We start from the raw sequence: 19,207 nt of genomic DNA on the forward strand, positions 1-19,207 counted from the left end.
GCTGATGAAAAAGATGAATAATAAATAAAGACAAGGAAAAGCCCATCCATCCGTCTATTTTCCATCCCTGCTTTGTCCCAGTCCAACTGGTCGCTGTCTTCTATTTCATCCTCTGCACTAAAACTACTAAAAGTTGTCTTCAATTCTATTTATAATAGTATATATATATAGATAATATCAAATATATTTATGAGAATAAGAGGAACTTTATTTATCCTGAAGGAAGTTGTTGTGCCTGAGTTTCAAGTAAAACATAACAATAATAAAAAATAGTAGGAAATTGTATAAATTGTATATTTATAATATAAACATTCGATTTATATTCTTCCAAGCTGTCTCTCTATTTATGTTTATATTCATTTTTGACATTATAACTGTTTTGCTGCCGTGACAAAGGGGATCGATAACGTCCATCTTTTCCTCGGTGTCGGAATTGAACGGCCTGAGAATTTCTCTGCGACGAGGCTAAATGTTTTGACGGCGTGAAGCTCGTTAGCCCACAAATAATACAGACATTAGCCGCATCGCCGCGGCGTTCAAAGCGCGTGGGAAAAGTAGTGGTTCTTATAACCCGACCGGCCGTTTTAGCTGATGCTACGTGCCGTGACTAGTTAGCGCCGGATTAGCGTGGCACTGACCGCCCCCCTCTGTCGGCAGGCGACTCGGAGCACAAACCCTACATCTGCGGCGATGCGGACCATAGCGTCTTCCCGTTGGACGGTTCGGAGGACTACCTGATCCTGGCCTGCGACGGCTTCTGGGACACGGTGAGTCCGGACGAGGCGGTGCGGGTGGTGAGCGACCACCTGCAGGAGAACGCCGGAGACACCACCATGGTGGCCCACAAGCTAGTGGCCTCGGCCCGCGACGCCGGCTCCAGCGACAACATCACCGTCATCGTGGTCTTCCTGCGGGACCCGCGCTGCCCGCCGCCCGCCGGCGCCGAGGAGGAGGAGGAGGAGGGCGCGGTGGAGGCGGCGGTGGAGGAGGATCAGGTGGCGGAGGCGGAGGAGGAGGAGCAGGAAGAGGAAGAAGAGGAAGAGGAGTCTGTTAGGGTGGAGCGCGGCGGTGGCGAGGCAGGAAGCACGGCGGACATCGGGGGGAAAAGCCGCGGCGGGTGGCCGCTGCAGCAGTGCTCGGCCCCGGCCGACCTGGGCTACGAAGACCGGACGGACTCGTTCACGGACAGAACTAGCCTCAGCCTCCTGGGGCCGTCGATGGAGGGCCGCATCTTCCTGACCCCCGGGTCGCGGCCGCGCTCCGACTTTCGCCCCGACCTGTTCTCGGCCGCCTCCGTCTACGGAGGGAGTCGCCCGCCGCGCCGCCGGCCCTGTATCCCCTTCCAGGAGTCCAGCGTGGCTGGCGTCACGGACCCCCTGTGGCCCCAGGCGGCGGCGCTGCTGGGCCGGGCGGCGAGGCAAAGCGGCAGGGTCGGCGCCGGCTCTCGGAGGCGGGGCCGGAGGTGGCCGGGCCGGTCCAGGGAGGGGCCGGGCCCGTTGCCCGCGGGCCACCCGCTGCCCCGCGTGCAGCGCCACTCCGCCCAGAGGCTCGGGGTGGCGCTGCCTCACCTGCCCCAGGATGACACCATCTGAAGAGGCGACCCAGACCAAACCATCTCCATTGAATCGGCCAGCCGCCCTCCCCCACGCACCCCCAGCCCCTCCTGCCTCTGCCTTCGAATACATCTTTTGTTTTATCTTTTGAAAGCTAGGTAGTCGTGGCTCCTGCAGTCGTTAAAGTGATTATCGGATCTCCGTCAGAAGGGTGGTCTCCTTTGTCCGAAAACGTTTCTTGCCGCCCCGCTAAACACGACTCCGAGCCGGGGGTTCGTAAAAAGTGTCTTCAGTCCGTCGGTCGATGTAGACGCCGTTTCCCAAATCACGACGAGGGAAATTCGCTTTCGACCCGAAATCCGACTCCAACACGCTCTTTTGAAACGTTTCGCCCTCGGCCGCTCGACATCCTCGACTGCTCGGCGGAGACGAGTAGAAGGCCAAACACTTAGATCTCACCTCTGTTCAACGACAAATACACCGTATTCTTGCATCACGGGGGGCAACTTCTCAAGAGCTGCATTTTTTTTTTTTTTTTTGGTTCATTTGAAAATATCCCATTTGCTTAAACGAGTCTTTGCAAAGATGCTGCTTTTTGTCACATTTCCGAATGCAGTATTCTTTTAACAGGGTAAAAATGTACATAGATAATGACTTTATAGAAATATATAGGAGCTCTTTGCAAATTTTCCTTTCTTGAAATGGGCGAGCGCTCCCGGCTCGCCGACCCATTCGTCGTCGGCCGGCTCGGTTTTGTGAAACGGTCGGGTGGTCGTTGCGTCCATGTTGCGTTGTTTTGAATCGGTTTATTTATCGATATTTTTTGTATTTGCGGGCAGCGGGTTCACAAAGGGTCAGCGATGATTCACCAAATTCTCGGTGGGTTGCTTATCTCGGTTTTAAAGTCGCGATTGGGGTTATTTTTTATTTCGTTCAACAAAAAAAAATATCCAAATACTTTTTTTGGGGGGGGGATGTGCAATGGATGTACGTTGAGCCGGTTCGAAAAGGTCGATTTTTGGTCGATTTCTTTTCCGAGCGCCGGGCTGCCAGATACGATTAGTATCCTGAAGGGAACCGTCGAGGATGTCGAGTGGCCCGAGTGTCGGACGGAGCTCCGGCGGCGCCGCTCGCCCGGAGTATGAGCGCGCGCACGCGTGTGCTCGGCGACCCTTTGTCAAATTGGTTTTCGCGAAGGGGTCGGAACATTTGCCGCTCCGGGTTTCTGGGACTGACGGCACATGTTGTTCTGCCCCCTTTCCTACAGCGAGCGACCCGGCTATTATCCAGCCACAGCTCCTCCACAGATAAAAGCACTTAACATTGGATTATGTAAGATTAGACGTCACTTACCTGAATAAATGCTTCTCGTAGTCCGGTATTCCCGACGGGGATCCGTTGGCCCTGATAATGGGTTTTTAGGGAAAGGGTTATTTAAAGGCTTCTTTGTTGGACCACATAGTTATTGCAAATTAAAAAAAAAAAAAAAAAAAAAAAAAGCCATCAAGAGGGGATATTTTCAGGCAGGCCTAATAAGTGCTAAAACTACTACCACACTTGAGCAGAATATTTGAAAGCTACGGAACACGTGCCTTCCATGTGTATTATTACTTACTTTTTTCCTCTAAAAAAAAAAAGCTAAATCTGGCTTTTCATTTCAATTCAGATTCATTTTGTGCCACTTTTGGGAAGATACAAGATGCATATTTTCATACGGGGTTTGGAGGCGATGATGCAAGACTCTTTTTGTTTTTGTTTGTTTTTTTTTTTCTTTTTCCAGGAACGGCAGTGGGATTCATAATATTGAAGACACGTTATCTCCACCCAAATTGTCACTTTTTTTTTATTGACTTGACAGATCATATTGAATCCAGAGAATTTGAGGTGCTCATTTCAGCCTTTATGCTAAGCTAACTAGCCATAGTTCCGCAGTGCTCTGGTCTCTGAAAGGTGTCGATCTCCTTATCAAACTCCCAAGATATATATATCTTCCCCAAGAAGACTTCAAAGTGAGCGTCCACTGGATTTTATATAACACACTGCTAACATCCTGAGGAATGATAAACCCAGGCGGCAAAAGTGGCAAAATGGCATTTTCCATCCGTATTAACCAGTTTCATGTAACCAAATACAAATGCAGTAAACAGTTCGTCCAACTAACAACCGATTAAAACTGACTGATCAATGACTAACAATCCTCACACAATGTCTATATGATTCCTGCATTGTGTTATATTGATTTAGCATCATGTGTAATCTTCCTTGAAATGAAACATCATAGTATTGAATTAGTGCTAGTGCTAAACCAAAAATGCTATGAAAAACTAGCAAGAAGTTCACTGCCAGAAGCCCTCTGCTGTCATTTGTCATGTGAAAAAACAAAAATGTATATATAATATTCAAAGAGTCCCCATCGTAGCTGCGACTAGCTAGCTAGCTAATGATCGTCTGCAGAATTATCCGTTAAAATAACCCGGTTTTAAGGCTCAGCTTGGAGGGATCCCCCGGGGTTTAAATGAGGATTTCTTTTTCTTTTAGGGAACGATAACAAACCAGGCTTAGCGAAGGCGACACTAACTCAGGTAAAAACTGGGCTGCATCTCAAATTCGAACGGAGCCGGTGGCATTTACCCTGAGCTTTAACCGAAACGCACGCCTGGCCAACAATATTCGGCTGGGTTTTTAGAAACAGAGCCATGGAAATGTGCTAAAGTGTGCGTTAGCTAGTCAAGACACGTTGACATTTGAAGCTTTTAGTTGGAGCACACAAACGCAGAGTTGAATCCATCCCTTGCACTTTGCTGTTGCGTTTACCGTCTACTGTACTTCCATGTCGCGCGTGTTTTTGACATGTTGAGCAAACCAAAGGGAGAATGACCTCGTTGCTAAGCTACAATTGGTTTTAAGGGGGAGAACTTTGACTTTAAATAGTGCTGATGGATTAAAATGACTCCCCCCCCCCCCGACAGTTTTTGCGCCACTTTGGTTGATGTGCTGACTTTGTCAGGATGCTGGCAGGATGCGCGAGTCTTTCTGGCCCGGTTATCCAAACAATCTTTGCCTTGTCATCGCTCATTAGGTAAAATCTTATCTTGCTGGAAGATGGGTACCTTAGCAAGCTACCAGAATGTTCTCAGACCCGGAGAGCCGGGGGTGGAGGGAGCTGTTCGAGTACGAGGAATGTACCGTTCAGAAACTCAGAAAGGATCCCCCATTTACAGAGGTGTCTTTTTTTTTCTAGAAACGGATTTACACGGACTTATCTTTATTTTATTTTTTCGTCAGGAAGCATAGCTGGCCATCGCACCCCTCGCCGATAGACGAAACATCCCTGTCAAATATTCCCTCATGAGTGTTATCTGTGAGTGCTGGACAAGTGTACATATAGTAAATCTGTGTCGTGAGTCTGTGCTTTTATTCCATGATCCGTATGGCCTGGTATTGCCTTGAAACTGCCCCCTCCTCCCCAAACTTAACAGACAGAGACTGAGAATGTGATGTTTTCCTCGTCTGCAAAAGAATCCGGTCGCTTAAGTGCAATGAGATGTCGAGGCGTAGTTTTTACCTAGAGAGCTGCGGCGCCGACGCTTCTTCGTGACGCTTTAGATACGACGGTATGACTAGAAAATCTGGGGGAAAAAAAACACATAAAGATGTTGATCATCTGCATAGAGTACTACGTCCAATCCGCAGCCTCAATTCTACATCAGCCTTAAGAAAAAAAAAAAAGGAAAAAAAAAAGCATCTTGCCAATTACATTGTGTTCATAGTTAGTCTGTTTTTAATTGGATAACTAGCGAATACAGGTGAGAAGACGAGCACTCGGTTAATTAGACCACTGTGTTGCAGCTCCACGAAAATGCTTTTCTCAGGATCTTGTTATAAGGACAGTCTCTGTGCTTCCATCACATTTGATTTTTTAGCCCTGAAATACAACTCGACCGCCGCTTCCTTTTTTCGGGACCCTTTAGCCTCTTTTGCGCACACGGGCAAAACCTTCGATTTTAATTTCAGCTTAGAAATATGTCAGATGATTTGAATATTTCTATACCGCAGCTTAAGTTGTTAGGTTGAGAAATAGAGTCTGGGGAAAGAAAAAAAAAAAAAAGAGCCAAAAATTATAGGCAGCTAATTAATATTCAGGCTTATATTGCTCAAGTTTTCCAAAGTTGGAAATCCCAGGTTGTGTTTTGTTAAGGAGGTCATCCTTTTGGACCATTTAACCACTACGAACAATAGTCTGCAACCAATATTATCATGTTAAATAACAAGTACGCCGCTAACATTTGCGTTGCAAAACCTGCCTTGTCCAAGTAATGACTTCCCATTTTAATATCAATATGTAGGGTTCACCACTTCTTAACCTTATAATAGCCATCATTAATAAATGGCAAAGTAATAATTCATTCAACTTTAATATATCCAATGCTCCACAAGGAATTTCTTCGTCTAAAAAGCATTGATTCTTGACTAGCAACATACTAACACTTGTATAAGGAATATATATTGCCTTCCAAATTAGTTATGGATTCAGAATGAATTAACAACATTTTAAAAGAGAATTTATAAAATCATTCAGTTAATCCAAAATAATACTTTAAAGATTAGGCTAAAGCTGTGACAATATTAATGAATTAAAACTGCAATTCTCTTATCAACAATATACAATTTCAATCTAGTGTTTTAACTCACATTAATCGAGCTAATGACGACCTATAAGTCACAGAATTACTAATATTTTAAATAAACATTAACTATTGCTTACTGCGAAATAATATTTAAAAAGTGAACAGTGATTATTATAAATGTAGTACAAAAGCTTCGAGATGCTTTGCCCCGAATGCTAACTTCGGCAAGCTAACATGTTTACCATCAAGTGTGTCTAATTGCAGTCTTTTTTTTATTTCCCTTCTTTTTTTAAATAAAACTTTTAAACATGTAACTCAAGTATTTCAATTAAAGGTTCTACTACGTTCTGTCCGCGAAAATATCGGAAATTTTAACGTGCCATATTTTGTACAGGCTTAAGTACCGTTCTGTGGTTCTTCTGTTAGCCGCCATTTCGAAGTGATGGCAGTTCGCTAGCGTATGGACTCCCAGAGAGCTTGAAGGGAAAAGTAAATGTATCTTTTTCCAGTTTCACTATAATATCTCTACACTAATATTTACTAGTTGGGGCATAATTTCAGAGTTGGCCCGAAATATAATAGTAAACCCCTGATGAGCGCTAGAGACTTTAACACGATGATAGCCAGCGACCGGTAGAAGTCGGTGAAATGCATGGCGGTTCATTGGCTAGGTTGGGAACATTAAATAGGAAATGTCGAGAAACGTAACGTATTCGTCAAATTTCTGGAGGAAACCTATACGTTTTATCTTTACGTGTCGTTTCCAACCTGCTATGTGGGACGACAAAAATGAGGAAAACGTGACTTTTCGAAGCAGACGAAAAAAGCTAACGGGCTAGCTTGCAGCGAGGAATTGTAGCTAGGGGTTAGCTAGGAATTAGCGAACTAGCCGACGCCCTGTTAGCTTGCCAGGGAGAGCGATGTAGAAATAAAAAAAATAAAAAAATACCGGGAAGTATGAAAAGCCACCTGCGAGATTTCATTTTCTAAAATCCCTACTTCATCACAACCAGATGCTTGTGTCATTATAGCAAGATCCTTGTTCTCGTCAGTACTGTGATCACTCGTGAAACGGCGGTCGCTCGACGCCGCCTTGCTTAAAAATGACCGATTTCACCTGGAATTGAATTTCTATTAAAACAATCCTAATATTTTAGATATTAGAGGTACTAATATCTCACCTACACGCCGACCTCCGATCAGCTGTACAGTGTCTGTAACCCACTTTGCGGAACATGGCCGGGATGTTGTCACCGTTATGAGCAATAAATATAGTTTTACCATCATTCGTTCGTGGTAAATCCCACCCCGACCCCGAGCTTGAGAACCCCACATTCACCTCACCTGAAAGCGGGCAGCGGTCGAGCTCTGCTCCCCCTCTTCGTCCTCCTCTTCTTCGAATCACTGTTTTAACTATAGGGCCCTCCATGAATCTGCACTGTGTGTCCATGTACACAAAAAAAAAGCTTTTCTCTCTCTTTCTCTCTGTAAGCAATAATAACGTTGCATTAAAAAGGCTCTCAAAGGGTTTGTCTTCAGCTGGAGGCTGAAATTTTTGTGTAAATTTGGATTTAATTTTTTTTTTTAAATTGGATGGAAATGGGAAATCTCAGGAAAGGCCTTGAATAAATCTTATTTTTATTAAAAACGACAACTAACCGGATATCCGTCTGGCATGGATTATGACGACATTGTTTTTTTTTTTGTTGTTTTTTTAATAATTCAACCTTGAACTTTTTCCTTTTCAAATAACAAAAGAACATGTGGCAAGAAACTAGAAAACTTAAAACACAGATTCATTATAATTAATTTCTGATTTATCTGAAAATAAGAAAGAAAATGGATGATGTTCTGGAATCCACCAGACCTTTTTTAAAAAAAATATTTTGATTAATAGATCCTCCGGTTTCAGGGATGCCGGTTGTGACCCTGCACCCTTAAAACAAGTGTTCTTTTTATTTTTATTATTATTATTTCTGCTGTTTGCAGTGTTCCAAACCAATACAGGATCAAGTCAGTTGGTGGCTTATTTTTCCCATTAAAAAAAAAAATTGATCCAAATAAAAAAAAGAAAAAAAAAATTTAAAAAAAATTGCGAATGAATATAGTATATATTTTGGACAACATTTGAAAACTTCTGGGGATCAGACATCTAATTCGGATGCGAGGGAGGGCGCGGTCAGTGGACGAAATGCCGCGATTGGCCCGTCCCCCTTCTTCCTGGTCGCTCGGGCTGGAAGACAAACCCTATGATTGACCCCTACTTCAACATGCAGGTTAGGATTAAAACAGAAGTGTTAAAATACACGTTGAGTACCTGTATTATCTGTGTTCCTGTAGTATATAAATCTGTGTACTGTAACTGGTGACTAATTATCATGTATATAAAGATTAGACCAACTTCCTGTCTGACGTCTGTTCTTTTTCTGCTAAAGTCTCACTTCTTAGGGTGCCTTTTCTTCTTTTTCCTGGGAAAAACAAGTCACAAGTTGAAAGTTGACTGAAAAATAAAAGACAACTAATTACTTGAATAACCGTTACGATGGTAAATAAGTAAATGCGTCCACGATACGAGCAAGAGGAGGGACGTAACGGGGCCTCTCGTGTGAAACCGTGATGTTTGCAGTTACATAAACAGCTTTACAAAAAGTGAGCAGTCCTCCACATTCTTGCTATAAAAAGACTCGTCGTCTCACCCGGCTGGTAATCTGCTTTATTCTATCCTTTCCAGCGGTTCGGGCTTTTCGGGAGAGCAGACTGATGACAGAAAAGTGAAATGTGTTTATTGATGGCTCTCTAAATGTTGTCAGAATAATGGGTTTCATTTATTCACATGGTAAAAAATCCCATGGACACACTCTTGGTGTGGACAGATTGCATTGTGTGTGTGTGTGTGTGTGTGTGTGTGTGTGTGTGTGTGTGTGTGTGTGTGTGTGTGTGTGACGGGTCATAATCCAGCCTCAACAAGCACTCTTTCGTTCACACGTCTCCTGCATGTTATTTTGGACTGCAGTGGGAAACTCCTGCAGATAAAGAGAACATGGAAAATTCACATAGAAACCTCTCAAACTTCTTGTCACCAATATGCCGTTTTTAAATCACCCAATTTTTTTTTTTACAAATGAAGTCGATGAGCTCTGGCTGCTGAACATTTTAAATGTTCAAAATAAAAAAAAAAAATTTAAAAAAGGAGAAATCGATTTTAGAGCTGGGCTTAAATTTCGTGGCGCGAGAGCTCGTTTTAAAAAAATCAAATAAATCGACAGTTAAGCAACTAGCGTCCATTTGGACAACCGGACATCTTTGTCCTTCTTGTGATAACAGACTTGTCACTTCTGCAAATTAAATCCTCTGAAGATAAACGGCCCGTGTATTAAAAAGGTGCAAAGTCACGGTAACTCATGAATAAATATATAATAAAGATTTATCCTTTAAGCTGCAGGGAAACTAGAATCACCCAAACCTTTAATTCTACATTATCACTTTCATCCATCACAGAGATTTATATTCCCCTCCTCAGATTAAAGAAACACGAGGACGTGGCCTCAGGGATCGTCAAACATTTTATTTATTACACAAACACACACACAAAAAAAAAAAAAAAGGAAATGTACACGTCACACGACGAAACAGTGCATTCGGAGGACATTTGAAAACGAGCAGCTTATGAAACGACGAGAGGAAAAAAAAAAAAAAAAAAAAAAAGAGATTGACGAACGCGACGGCGTCAGAAACGCGCCTGGGCCTTCAAGCCTGTTATTTACAGTGTAAACCAGCGTCGGTGAGCCCACAAAGGAAAGACATTTGAAATGAAAAAAAATAAAAAATATATATATAAATGGCTCAGCGTGGAGGAACAGAAAGGCTCTTCCCGTCAAATCGTGAGCGGGAGGCGCGAAGCTGCGACTTCACAAAACAATCATCACTTCAGCTCCCATGGGAGAGCAACTGAGGCCGAGTGGTTATCAGGAATAGCAAAATCCAAAAATAAAAAAAAAATAATAAAAAAAAAAATGGTCAGAATTAAAAGTCAGGATTCACACGTCTGACATCTAAGCTAACAGATTATAAAAAAAAACCAAAACAAATATCTTTTGAAAATGTAAAGAAATCTTACGTCCCCGAAAAACCCATTTTCTGTGGCGTTTTTGTGTTTTCTGCGGCTTCCAAACACAAACATTCACCCAGCGGTTGATCCTTCGCCCCTTTCGACACGACCGAAGGGAAAGAATCCGCAAAAATAGAAAAATCCAGAGCGAAAACCCTTATTTTTTTTCCCAGAAACGGTGACTAAACCGCCTTCGTGACGGGAGGCGGGGCGACATTTAAAAAAAAAAAAAAAAAACGCGTTGATTGACAGCTCCCGCTCCCCTCGCTTCCGCTGCTCGGAGGCGGAAGAACGTCGGACGGGAACGAACTTGCAAAGGAAAGCTTCGCTGGGATTCGAGGAGAAGTCCCGAACCGGAAGCCAATCCCGCGTGACGATGGAGGACGGTGACCCTCGGAACGATAACAATCATAAAAAAAAAAAAAAAAAAAAAAAAAAGAAAAATCCCCCGCTCTTTCTCGAGCTTCTCATCCGCCCTTGTTATTACGAATTTGGATTTTCTTTCCTGCCGCGTTATACTTTGGAGCCGCTCGGGGGAGCAGACGTCCCCGCGGCCTCCGTCTTAGAAAAGTCAACAGCTCAGAACGATCACAGATGGATGAACGAAGGCGCAGACGGGAGGGAAATGTGTGTTCTTTGCCGTGGCGTCCGCTTGGAAATGACGCCATGTTTCTCTGACGCGTGTAAAACAAAAAAACTGGAAACCTGCGATCCCTCGGTGGTCGTAGCGAATAAATATTATTCCTAATGATGTAAACATAAACCGTTGAGTCCCAACTGGCGCGAACCGTACCGCGACCACTCGCAGGACGCCGTCTTTCCCGACGGAGAAGACGGAGGACCCGGCTGGCAGCTAAAGTTCATCTTGAAAATAAAACAAAATCATGCAGCGACGTGAAACTGGAATGTGTAAACGTGATATAAGACGATTAGCACCGACGGGGGGGATGCATGGACGCCCTGGGAACGGCGCCATCTTCAGGACAATGTCATATTACATATGATATATTATTAATAGAGAGCCTGACTAGAAGATGACGTCCAATTTTCCGCGCGTGCGGTGCGGAGCTAAAGACTCGCCGCCTGCTAGTTAGCTTAGCATGCTAGCCTTGGTTGACCTCTATCGAAGGTCATGAGAATGCGCGTCGGCGGCGGCGCGCCAGAAATAGCCGTAAAACCGAAAGCAAAACTTTAGCTTAGCTTCGCCGCAAAGTTTCGCTTAAGCTAACCTTAATCTTAAGCTAACAAGAGCACGGCGGATTCCTAGCTTCCTACCACCGCGCGGAGAGAGGGCGTAAAAGAATGTGACATGTTCTTTTAAGTTTGCACCGTAACTTATATCGGCCTTAACACTTATTAACGGATTATTTACAACTTAACGTGATGGCGTGCTAGCCGACCGGTGCGTTTACAATCCTAGAAAGCAGTGATTAAAGTGACTCTCGGAGGCCGTTGTCCAACTGGCCGCTTTGCGTCCCGGCCTCCTGCGTGGCCTCCCTTCACATGTCGGTCCCAACATTTAAGATTTTTTTTTATTTTTCCCCACGTTGAGCGCGGTTGCTTTTTCATAACAAGCGGTTTCTACTCTACCGGTTGGTGCGCGGCGTGGAGGCGGTCGGTGTTGTTGCCACCTCGAGGCCCAGGCGGGTCCATCACCTGTCGGCCGGCAGGCTCAGGTCGTCGGACAGCAGCTGCTCTCCTGGGAGGAGGAAGGGGAGGCGTTACGGACGGGCGCCGGATTTGTGGATCTCTAACTCGAATCCCCTGCTATTTCTTTATCAAAGGAATCCGTCGGTTATCGCCTCCCTTCCGAGCTGCGCTCACACTCCTATTTTTAGCTGCAGTCAGAGGATTTTACTTCCTTTGAGTGACAAAGTTGTAGCAAAAAAAAAAGAAAAAAAGCAAACGGCGGCGGCGGCGGCTGGTGACCTGAGACGAGTGTTTTCCCCCAGGAGAGGAAATAAGGAGAACCATGACCCAGGAACAGACTTGAATTTGTCAAAAGTGGCAGCCAGCAGAACTGAGCCATTCCTCCTCGGAGTTATGTGTGTGTGTGTGTGTGTGTGTGTGTGTGTGTGTATGCTAAAACGATTCTGAAAAACAAGCACTGGATATTGTGACTAATGTTCTCAGTGGAGACGGTTCCTCTTTCAATGTCTTTGTCACTTTGGTGATTTTATTCATCAAATGAAATCACGTGTGACCTATTTACACCGTTATACTGCAGGTGTGTGTGTGTGTGTGTGTGTGTAAACACGAGTGTGTGTGTCACCTGTGCAGGGGGGTGTCTGGTTGTCATAGCGAGAGTTGCTGCTCTGCAGAGCCTCGTCCTCCGTGTCGCTGTCGCTGACGGCGGCGGCGGTCAGGACGGACGGCAGCGGCGGGTCTGCAAACAGGAAGTGGGCGTCAGACCTCCGGAATAAAAACACCTGTCCAACTTCATTTTATTCTCCCTCCGTTATGAAGATATTTTGATTCGAGCCGTCGCTGCTAAACGTCTGCGGGCCAACATCGCATTCAGGGAGGCCAGCGGAATTACTAGAATGAAGCACACACACACACACACACTCTGTGTGTGTATTCAACACTTTCGCACCTGGCTGCTACCACAGTGATTGTGAATCATGATGTATCCATAAATATACATCAATATATGAATAAATATATGTATAGAGAGAGAGAGAGAAAGATTTGAAATCCACATGCACAGCTGAGGAGAACAGCTGTGGTTCTTTGAGTTCTCCGCCAACTTCTCAGAGCGAATGATACTTTGGCGCCATGGCAACGCACGTTACACTCGTTCCCTTGGATCGCCATGGTTTTTCTGTGGTGTCAGTCACACGCTGTCAGTGTGCAACACCGCAAATACACACACACACACATTTCTTGAAGGTTTCATGCTGCTTACAGGCGTCGCTATTTGTTTTTGTACCTCCTTTTTCTCACTTCCACTCTCAGCCATATAATATTTGTATTATATTTGTACTTTCTTCAAGACACCTGACTTAGTATCGTTATTTTGACAACCTTTGCTTGCACAAGGCATTGAACGACGCTTGAACAACACAATGTAACTCCAAGTCAATCACACTTGTGAAGCAACGCTGATTCATTACATCCAAGTGGGATCGTCCTATCGTGTGTTTTTCCACTTTAATTTGGAACGAGACTCCAAATCCAGACCTCCTTGGGTTCTTACATTTGATTTCCATTGATTATTTTTGTGTGATTTTTTTTGTCAACGACGTAAAGAACCAAGTATCGAATAAGAATATTTCATTCATTCACATCTTGGGTGTTATTTTACTGTTCCCTTTATCTTTTTGACAGTGTATTTGGTAAATTGTTTATTTGTATCTCTGTTTATTTACATATTCTATCATTGAATTTCCCTGTGAGGGGGGTGGGGGGTCTATCTTATCTGATCTTCCCTTGCGTTCATCACAGCCGGTCTAAATATCCAGCGAAATAACCGGGACGGATGAATAGATCTGACCTTCGCCCGCCGGCAGCTGCGACGCCCCTGCGTCCAGCAGGCACTGATGGTTCCCTGAGCTCTCGGCCTCGCGGTCCAACATGGCGACCCTGTTTCAGGAGGGGATAAAAAGGCGTGAGGTCTCCGGGACGGGGACGGAAAAGTCCTCAACTTTTCCGCGGATCTTACCCGAGGGTCCTGGCGCCGCAGCTTTTGCCGGCGGCGACGTAGCCGGATCCGACCAGGGAGAAGATGTCGTCCCTGGGCCCCGAGGCGCCGTACAGCTGCTGCTTGGAGCCGGAGGCCTGCTCCGACAGGGGGCCGCCCAGGGACGCCAGCGGGGCCTGGGAGCCCTCGGCTTTCAGCGAGCCTTGAACGCACGGCAGAGGGTGAGACGCGGCGCTCTGGTTTGGTCCGTTCCACCCTGAGTTGGAAGGAAAAAAAAAAAAAAAATGAAATCCGTTGTAGGTTCTGCAAGCGGGGTGCGGTTAGCGCTGCTCCGCGAGCCCCGGCCTCGGGACGTCGCTTACAGTGACGGAAACGTCATGCGTTTTGGGTCGGCGGCGGTACCGACCCTCCGCTGCTCCCAGCGCCTCCTTGGGGTGCAGGCCGAGCTCGGCGGCGGCCTCGGCGCCCCGAAGCTCCTTCTCCATCAGCTCCGGACTCCTCTGCTTCACCACCAGGGAGCCGCCGGCCTCCAGGAGGGACGACAGGGACTTCCTGCCTGAGCACAGGACACGCGGGTGCCAGTGTAATTAACTTTTATGCAACGGCCAGACGCATTATCCAGGTCACAGGGGGGTGTGGGAACAAAAACCGGTGAGGTCGAGAGATCCAGGGAGGAGGCTGGGGGGTTTTTACTTCACTTAACTTACTGGCTGCGCACTCAATGCTATAAGGTGTTGTTAAATGTAACTTGCACACTCAAAGTCAGTGTTTCCCAACCACTGTGCCGTGAGAGATCATCAGGTGTGCCGTGGAAAAATGCCCACTTTCACCCGATTTGTCCGAAAATTGTTTATCCAACGCAAATAATGTGTCTTCCTATCCTATTCCTGTCCATTCCATAGCAACGGGTGGTGAATTAACATGTGCATCTGTGTATCAGAGTGATTAGCGACGCTTTGCGTGATACATTTTTAAAATTAAAAAGTACCGTAATTTCCGGACTATTGGGCGCGCCTCAATATAAGCCGCACCGGCTAGCCGATCGCTATCTCGGGCTTCCTCCTGCGCGCTAAAACCGTCAAAGTCGTCTTCTTCGGTGTCGGAGTTGAACGGACTCAGAATTTCCCGGTCATTTCATCGGTCCGATGTGACGAGGATAAACGTTTTAACGGCGTGGAGCTCTTTGGCGTCCCCCCACCTAAAGTCCATATATTAGCCGCGTCGTTGTTTACGTGAAAAAAGTCGCGGCTTATCGTCCGGAAATGACGGTACTTGTATCTGCGTAAACAAACAGGCAGCGTTGTTGAAAACGACCAAGACGAGTGAGAAAGCAGTGAAAGCTGCTATAAATCCAAACAGCCACACACCGTAGCTAAACATTAATACTACCTGCCGGCAAAATCATTGTAGAAGATAATAATACCATTCAAATAGTAAATAATAAATAATAATAAACAATACCATTTTGAGACATATTGATGACATGTGTTCAGACATTGCAAAAAAGTGTTCTGGAAAAGTTGCACATCAGTGGGAAATTTGCATTGCAACTTGACGAATCTACAGATATTAGATATATTAGATTTCACACTAAGTAAATTGAGACTACGGTTTCATTCTAATTGGTTATAAACTGTTTTTGACATTTATTTGGTGGTGTGCCGTGTGATTTTTCGAACGTAAAATATGTGCCGTGGCTCAAAAAAGGTTGGGAAACACTGTTCTAAGTCACCGTACCTCACAGACAAATCCTTCTCCATCTCTTCACACGCGCGTTTTTCCCCTGAATTTCCGCTATCTACTTAAAACTCGGACTATCACCGTCGTCCCGGTCCTCACCGGGCCGGCAGGGTCTGGACCGAGCTGCAGCCGCCCTCCCCAGCAGGTCCAGCTCTCCCGCTTTGCGACCGGCCGCCAGCTCGGCGTCCATGTGGTGGGAGGGCACCTCCTCCAGGCCGAAGACCCCCGAGGGGCCGGGCCGGGGCTCCACCGAACCCCGGGCCTCCAGCACCTGGCTCTTGACGTCGGACATCTTGCTGCGGACCTCGGCCATCTGGGCCTTGAGGCGGATCAGGACCGCCGAGTCCGGGGCCGAACGCCGCACCACCTGCGGCCGCCGCTCACGCTCCTTCCGGGAGGCGGCGTTGGCTGGAGGACAGAGACGCCCCGATCTCACTTTATTTCACTCATTTAATGCCGATTCTGAAAATGTGTCGCCGTTTGCTGACCTTGGCTGTGCAGGAGGGACACGGGGGGCCGAGGCTGAAGCCCCCAGAGAGACTCCATGCTGCTGCGCTCCTTCAGATCCAGCAGCTGGATCAGGATGACCGGGTCGATCTCCAGGAGGCCGTTGTTGCCGGCAGAAGCGGCGGAGGCGGCGGCGGCGGCGGCCCCGCTGCTCCCGGCGCTGCGTCCAGAAGAAGCACCGCGATGGAGGGAACGCAGGGTGGAACCACCTGTGGACCAGACGCACCTTCAGAAGGACTTCCAGCTAATCCAACATCAGTGAAAAGATTTACTGGAAGTTTATTTTCCAGACGGCGCAGTGGTTAGCTTAAATGTTCTCCCCGTGGAAGACACTCGGGCAGGTGAGTCTGGAGAGCATGTTGCTAGCATGCTAACATGCTACATTCGTTTGAACGTCGCAATGACGGAACGAGACGAGACTATTTCAATGAATGCCATGTCAAACCTGTAAAATACCCGGCTCATTAGCATTCCGGCTGCGCAGCCTTTGACTTCCAGCCGGTGTGTTTTCCCTGATTGCTGCCTGTTGCAATGATTTGACTTGTACGGCGTCCCGGTATTATTGATTTCCCTCCTCCTTTACGACCGTAAGGAGAGTCCGGCTACCTGCTGCGGGACTAATAACAGACCGCTTCTATCGAATTAGGTTAAAGTGAATATAAATGTCCTCGGCGGTCTCCCCTTGACAGCCGTTGGGTGTTTAACCAAGTGTTTCCCCCATGGTTTTAACAGATGAAGGCTGATATCATAGCGGCATCGTAACAAAATGTAGCTAAGCCAAAAAATTACAGGGTGTGCTGCAATGTTTTTTTTCCACTGAGCACGACTGGGGATCTGACAGCATGAGCACACACACACACACACACACACACACCAAGTGTTTCTATAACAGGATGCAGTGAAGGGTTCAGCGCACCAACAATGACTCATACTCTTCATGCCTTTCAACACCAACACATTTCGACGCGCGGGAGAGCGAGGCCCCGGACTGAGTCAGTGCAATAAATATTTGATGTATCTAACTTTACAAACATGAGGAATTCGCGGCTCTTCCTCGGCTGTTAGTCACCGAGTCGAGCGGCGTGGAAGTGTCACCTTGGGCTCCGAAGTGTTTGGAGTTGTTTTGTTTTGACCCCTGGCTGCGGGTCACTGTTGACAGGAAGGTCGATGCAAAGATTTACAGGTTAAATTGGGGGAAAACAGTCAGGCGTGGTGGTTAGCGCGAGGAGCCACGACACCGGGTTCTCCGGTTGAAGAACAACTGGAGATGTGATTGTGGAATAGCTACTAGATCCTGGGTTAGCTAGCAGACATGCAGTATTGATTGGATCATGAAGTGCTTGTGTTATCATGACGTCGTGATTTGATCATGAAGTAGTTTGCGGATCCTGGATGAGTTAGCGGGCTGTGAAGGAATAACATGATCGCGAAGTATTTGTTTTATGATGACGTAGTAAATCTGTCGTGAGGTTACTAGATGCTGGATTAGCTAGCTGGCCGTTGGACAGCATTGGAGCTATTAAGGTTAGCATTGCGTGACTCCGCTAACTGCTGCTAACTGTCACGTCTCTGGTTATTTTACGCAGTAATTCTGCGTTTTGACCTCTGGAGGAAACAAACAAGTCCAAGTCCTGCTTTTTCCCGCCATTTTCCAAGAAAATGTTAAATTTGGCAGCAGAGTGGCGCAGTGATTAGCCCTTCTAGCATGAATGTGAGTCAGTGGTTGTTTACGGATCCAGGGAAAACCCCGCGTCTCGCCCGACGACAGCTAGCTTAGCCTCCAGCACCTTAATGCAGGAAGAATGAATGAGGAATTTAAGTGAAAATCTGAGAAGTGTTCGGGTACATCTTTACAAGACTTTGCCGTAGGTTGTTTTTTCATGAGTTCTAATCATTCATTCATGTTAAATTCAACAAAAAAGCAAATCCAATCCAACAAGTCCAATCTGGGATTTCACATATTAATATGGAGCTATTAAGGTTAGCATTGCGTGACTCTGCTCAGCTAACTGCTGCTAACTGTAACCTCTCTGGTTATTTTACGGAGTAATTCTACCCTTTGACCTCTGGAGGAACAAACCATTCCAATCAAATCATTCCCACTTTTTCCCCTCCATTTCTCAGTAAAATACTAAATTTAGGGGGCGGCACGGTGGCGCAGCGGTTAGCGCTTCAGCCTTACAACCAGTGGAGTCCAAACACATGCAGGAGGTTCACCGGAGACCCTGAATTGTCCAGATGAGCAAGTGATGGATGGATGGATGAGAGGAGGAATGGCTGTATTTTTATATAGCGTGAATGATAAGAGTCAGTGGTTGTATATGGATCCCGGCGTCTCGCCCAATGACAGCTGGCTTCGTGCAGGATAAGCTGCATAGAAAATGACCGAGCTAATTTTCAGGGCGGGGTTTCGTACCGGAGGCTCCGTCCAGGTCATCGGGAATCTCCCCCTCCTCCGTCTCCAGGTTGCCGATGAAGTCGACGTCATTCTCCCCCGACCTGTGCGGACACACAGTTAGTTTGTGCAAAGCGCTATAATATGTATGGTATCAAAAATCCTGCCTATCTGCAAACGCCTCACCCTAATAGTTAACGTGAAATACTGACTTAACCGCCTGGTGAATTGATTAACTATCTAGCTGTTAGCCGAGCAGACGCCTTCCCAGATTTACACCAAGACACGCCGGACTCACATGGTTTCCTCGTCTATGTCGTTCTCCTCGGTGTTGCTGGTGGCCGTGGAGCTCCCCGAGGTGCTGCTGCCGTCCAGCGGGTTCACCTCCTCCTCCGTCAGGCAGTCCACCTCCAGGTCGCCGTCGGAGAGGTCCTGGACAAGTCACGAGAACTGATGCTATTGATAAAAATCCAAGAAAATCTAAAGGACCGTTTCCCTTCCGCCGGGGCACTGCCGGGTTAAAGCGCTTTCATGAACTGTCTTTTTAGTTGTTATGATTATTTGATGAAGAGTCGACCACAGTTTGACGTTGCCGCTGAGGGTCGGAACCTGCGGTTTTGGTGATTAGTTTAT

The 19,207-nt window shown here is 46.4% G+C and overlaps 2 protein-coding genes across 5 annotated transcripts in view; one reads left to right on the plus strand and one right to left on the minus strand.

The window, feature by feature from the left end:
- ppm1e (protein phosphatase, Mg2+/Mn2+ dependent, 1E) overlaps positions 1 to 8,581 on the plus strand; it is a 40,081-nt gene extending 31,500 nt beyond the window's left edge. For both annotated transcript variants that reach the window (XM_086142793.1, XM_086142794.1), the window contains one exon: positions 658 to 8,581. In XM_086142793.1, coding sequence (XP_085998919.1) covers positions 658 to 1,592 — 935 coding nt within the window. In that variant the 3' untranslated portion in view covers positions 1,593 to 8,581. The remainder of the gene's footprint in view (positions 1 to 657) is intronic.
- Positions 8,582 to 9,725: 1,144 nt separating this feature from the next.
- trim37 (tripartite motif containing 37) overlaps positions 9,726 to 19,207 on the minus strand; it is a 35,854-nt gene continuing 26,372 nt past the window's right edge. For all 3 annotated transcript variants that reach the window (XM_086142790.1, XM_086142792.1, XM_086142791.1), the window contains 9 exons: positions 18,873 to 19,006; positions 18,596 to 18,678; positions 16,161 to 16,388; positions 15,772 to 16,080; positions 14,339 to 14,488; positions 13,954 to 14,188; positions 13,786 to 13,874; positions 12,562 to 12,675; positions 9,726 to 11,988 (listed from right to left, as the gene is read on the minus strand). In XM_086142790.1, coding sequence (XP_085998916.1) covers positions 11,942 to 11,988; positions 12,562 to 12,675; positions 13,786 to 13,874; positions 13,954 to 14,188; positions 14,339 to 14,488; positions 15,772 to 16,080; positions 16,161 to 16,388; positions 18,596 to 18,678; positions 18,873 to 19,006 — 1,389 coding nt within the window. In that variant the 3' untranslated portion in view covers positions 9,726 to 11,941. The remainder of the gene's footprint in view (positions 11,989 to 12,561; positions 12,676 to 13,785; positions 13,875 to 13,953; positions 14,189 to 14,338; positions 14,489 to 15,771; positions 16,081 to 16,160; positions 16,389 to 18,595; positions 18,679 to 18,872; positions 19,007 to 19,207) is intronic.

This window comes from Fistularia commersonii, chromosome 35 (genome assembly GCF_037954325.1).
Source record: "Fistularia commersonii isolate RoL2024-O1a breed Wild chromosome 35, RoL_Fcom_v1.0, whole genome shotgun sequence".
Taxonomy (NCBI): domain Eukaryota; kingdom Metazoa; phylum Chordata; class Actinopteri; order Syngnathiformes; family Fistulariidae; genus Fistularia; species Fistularia commersonii.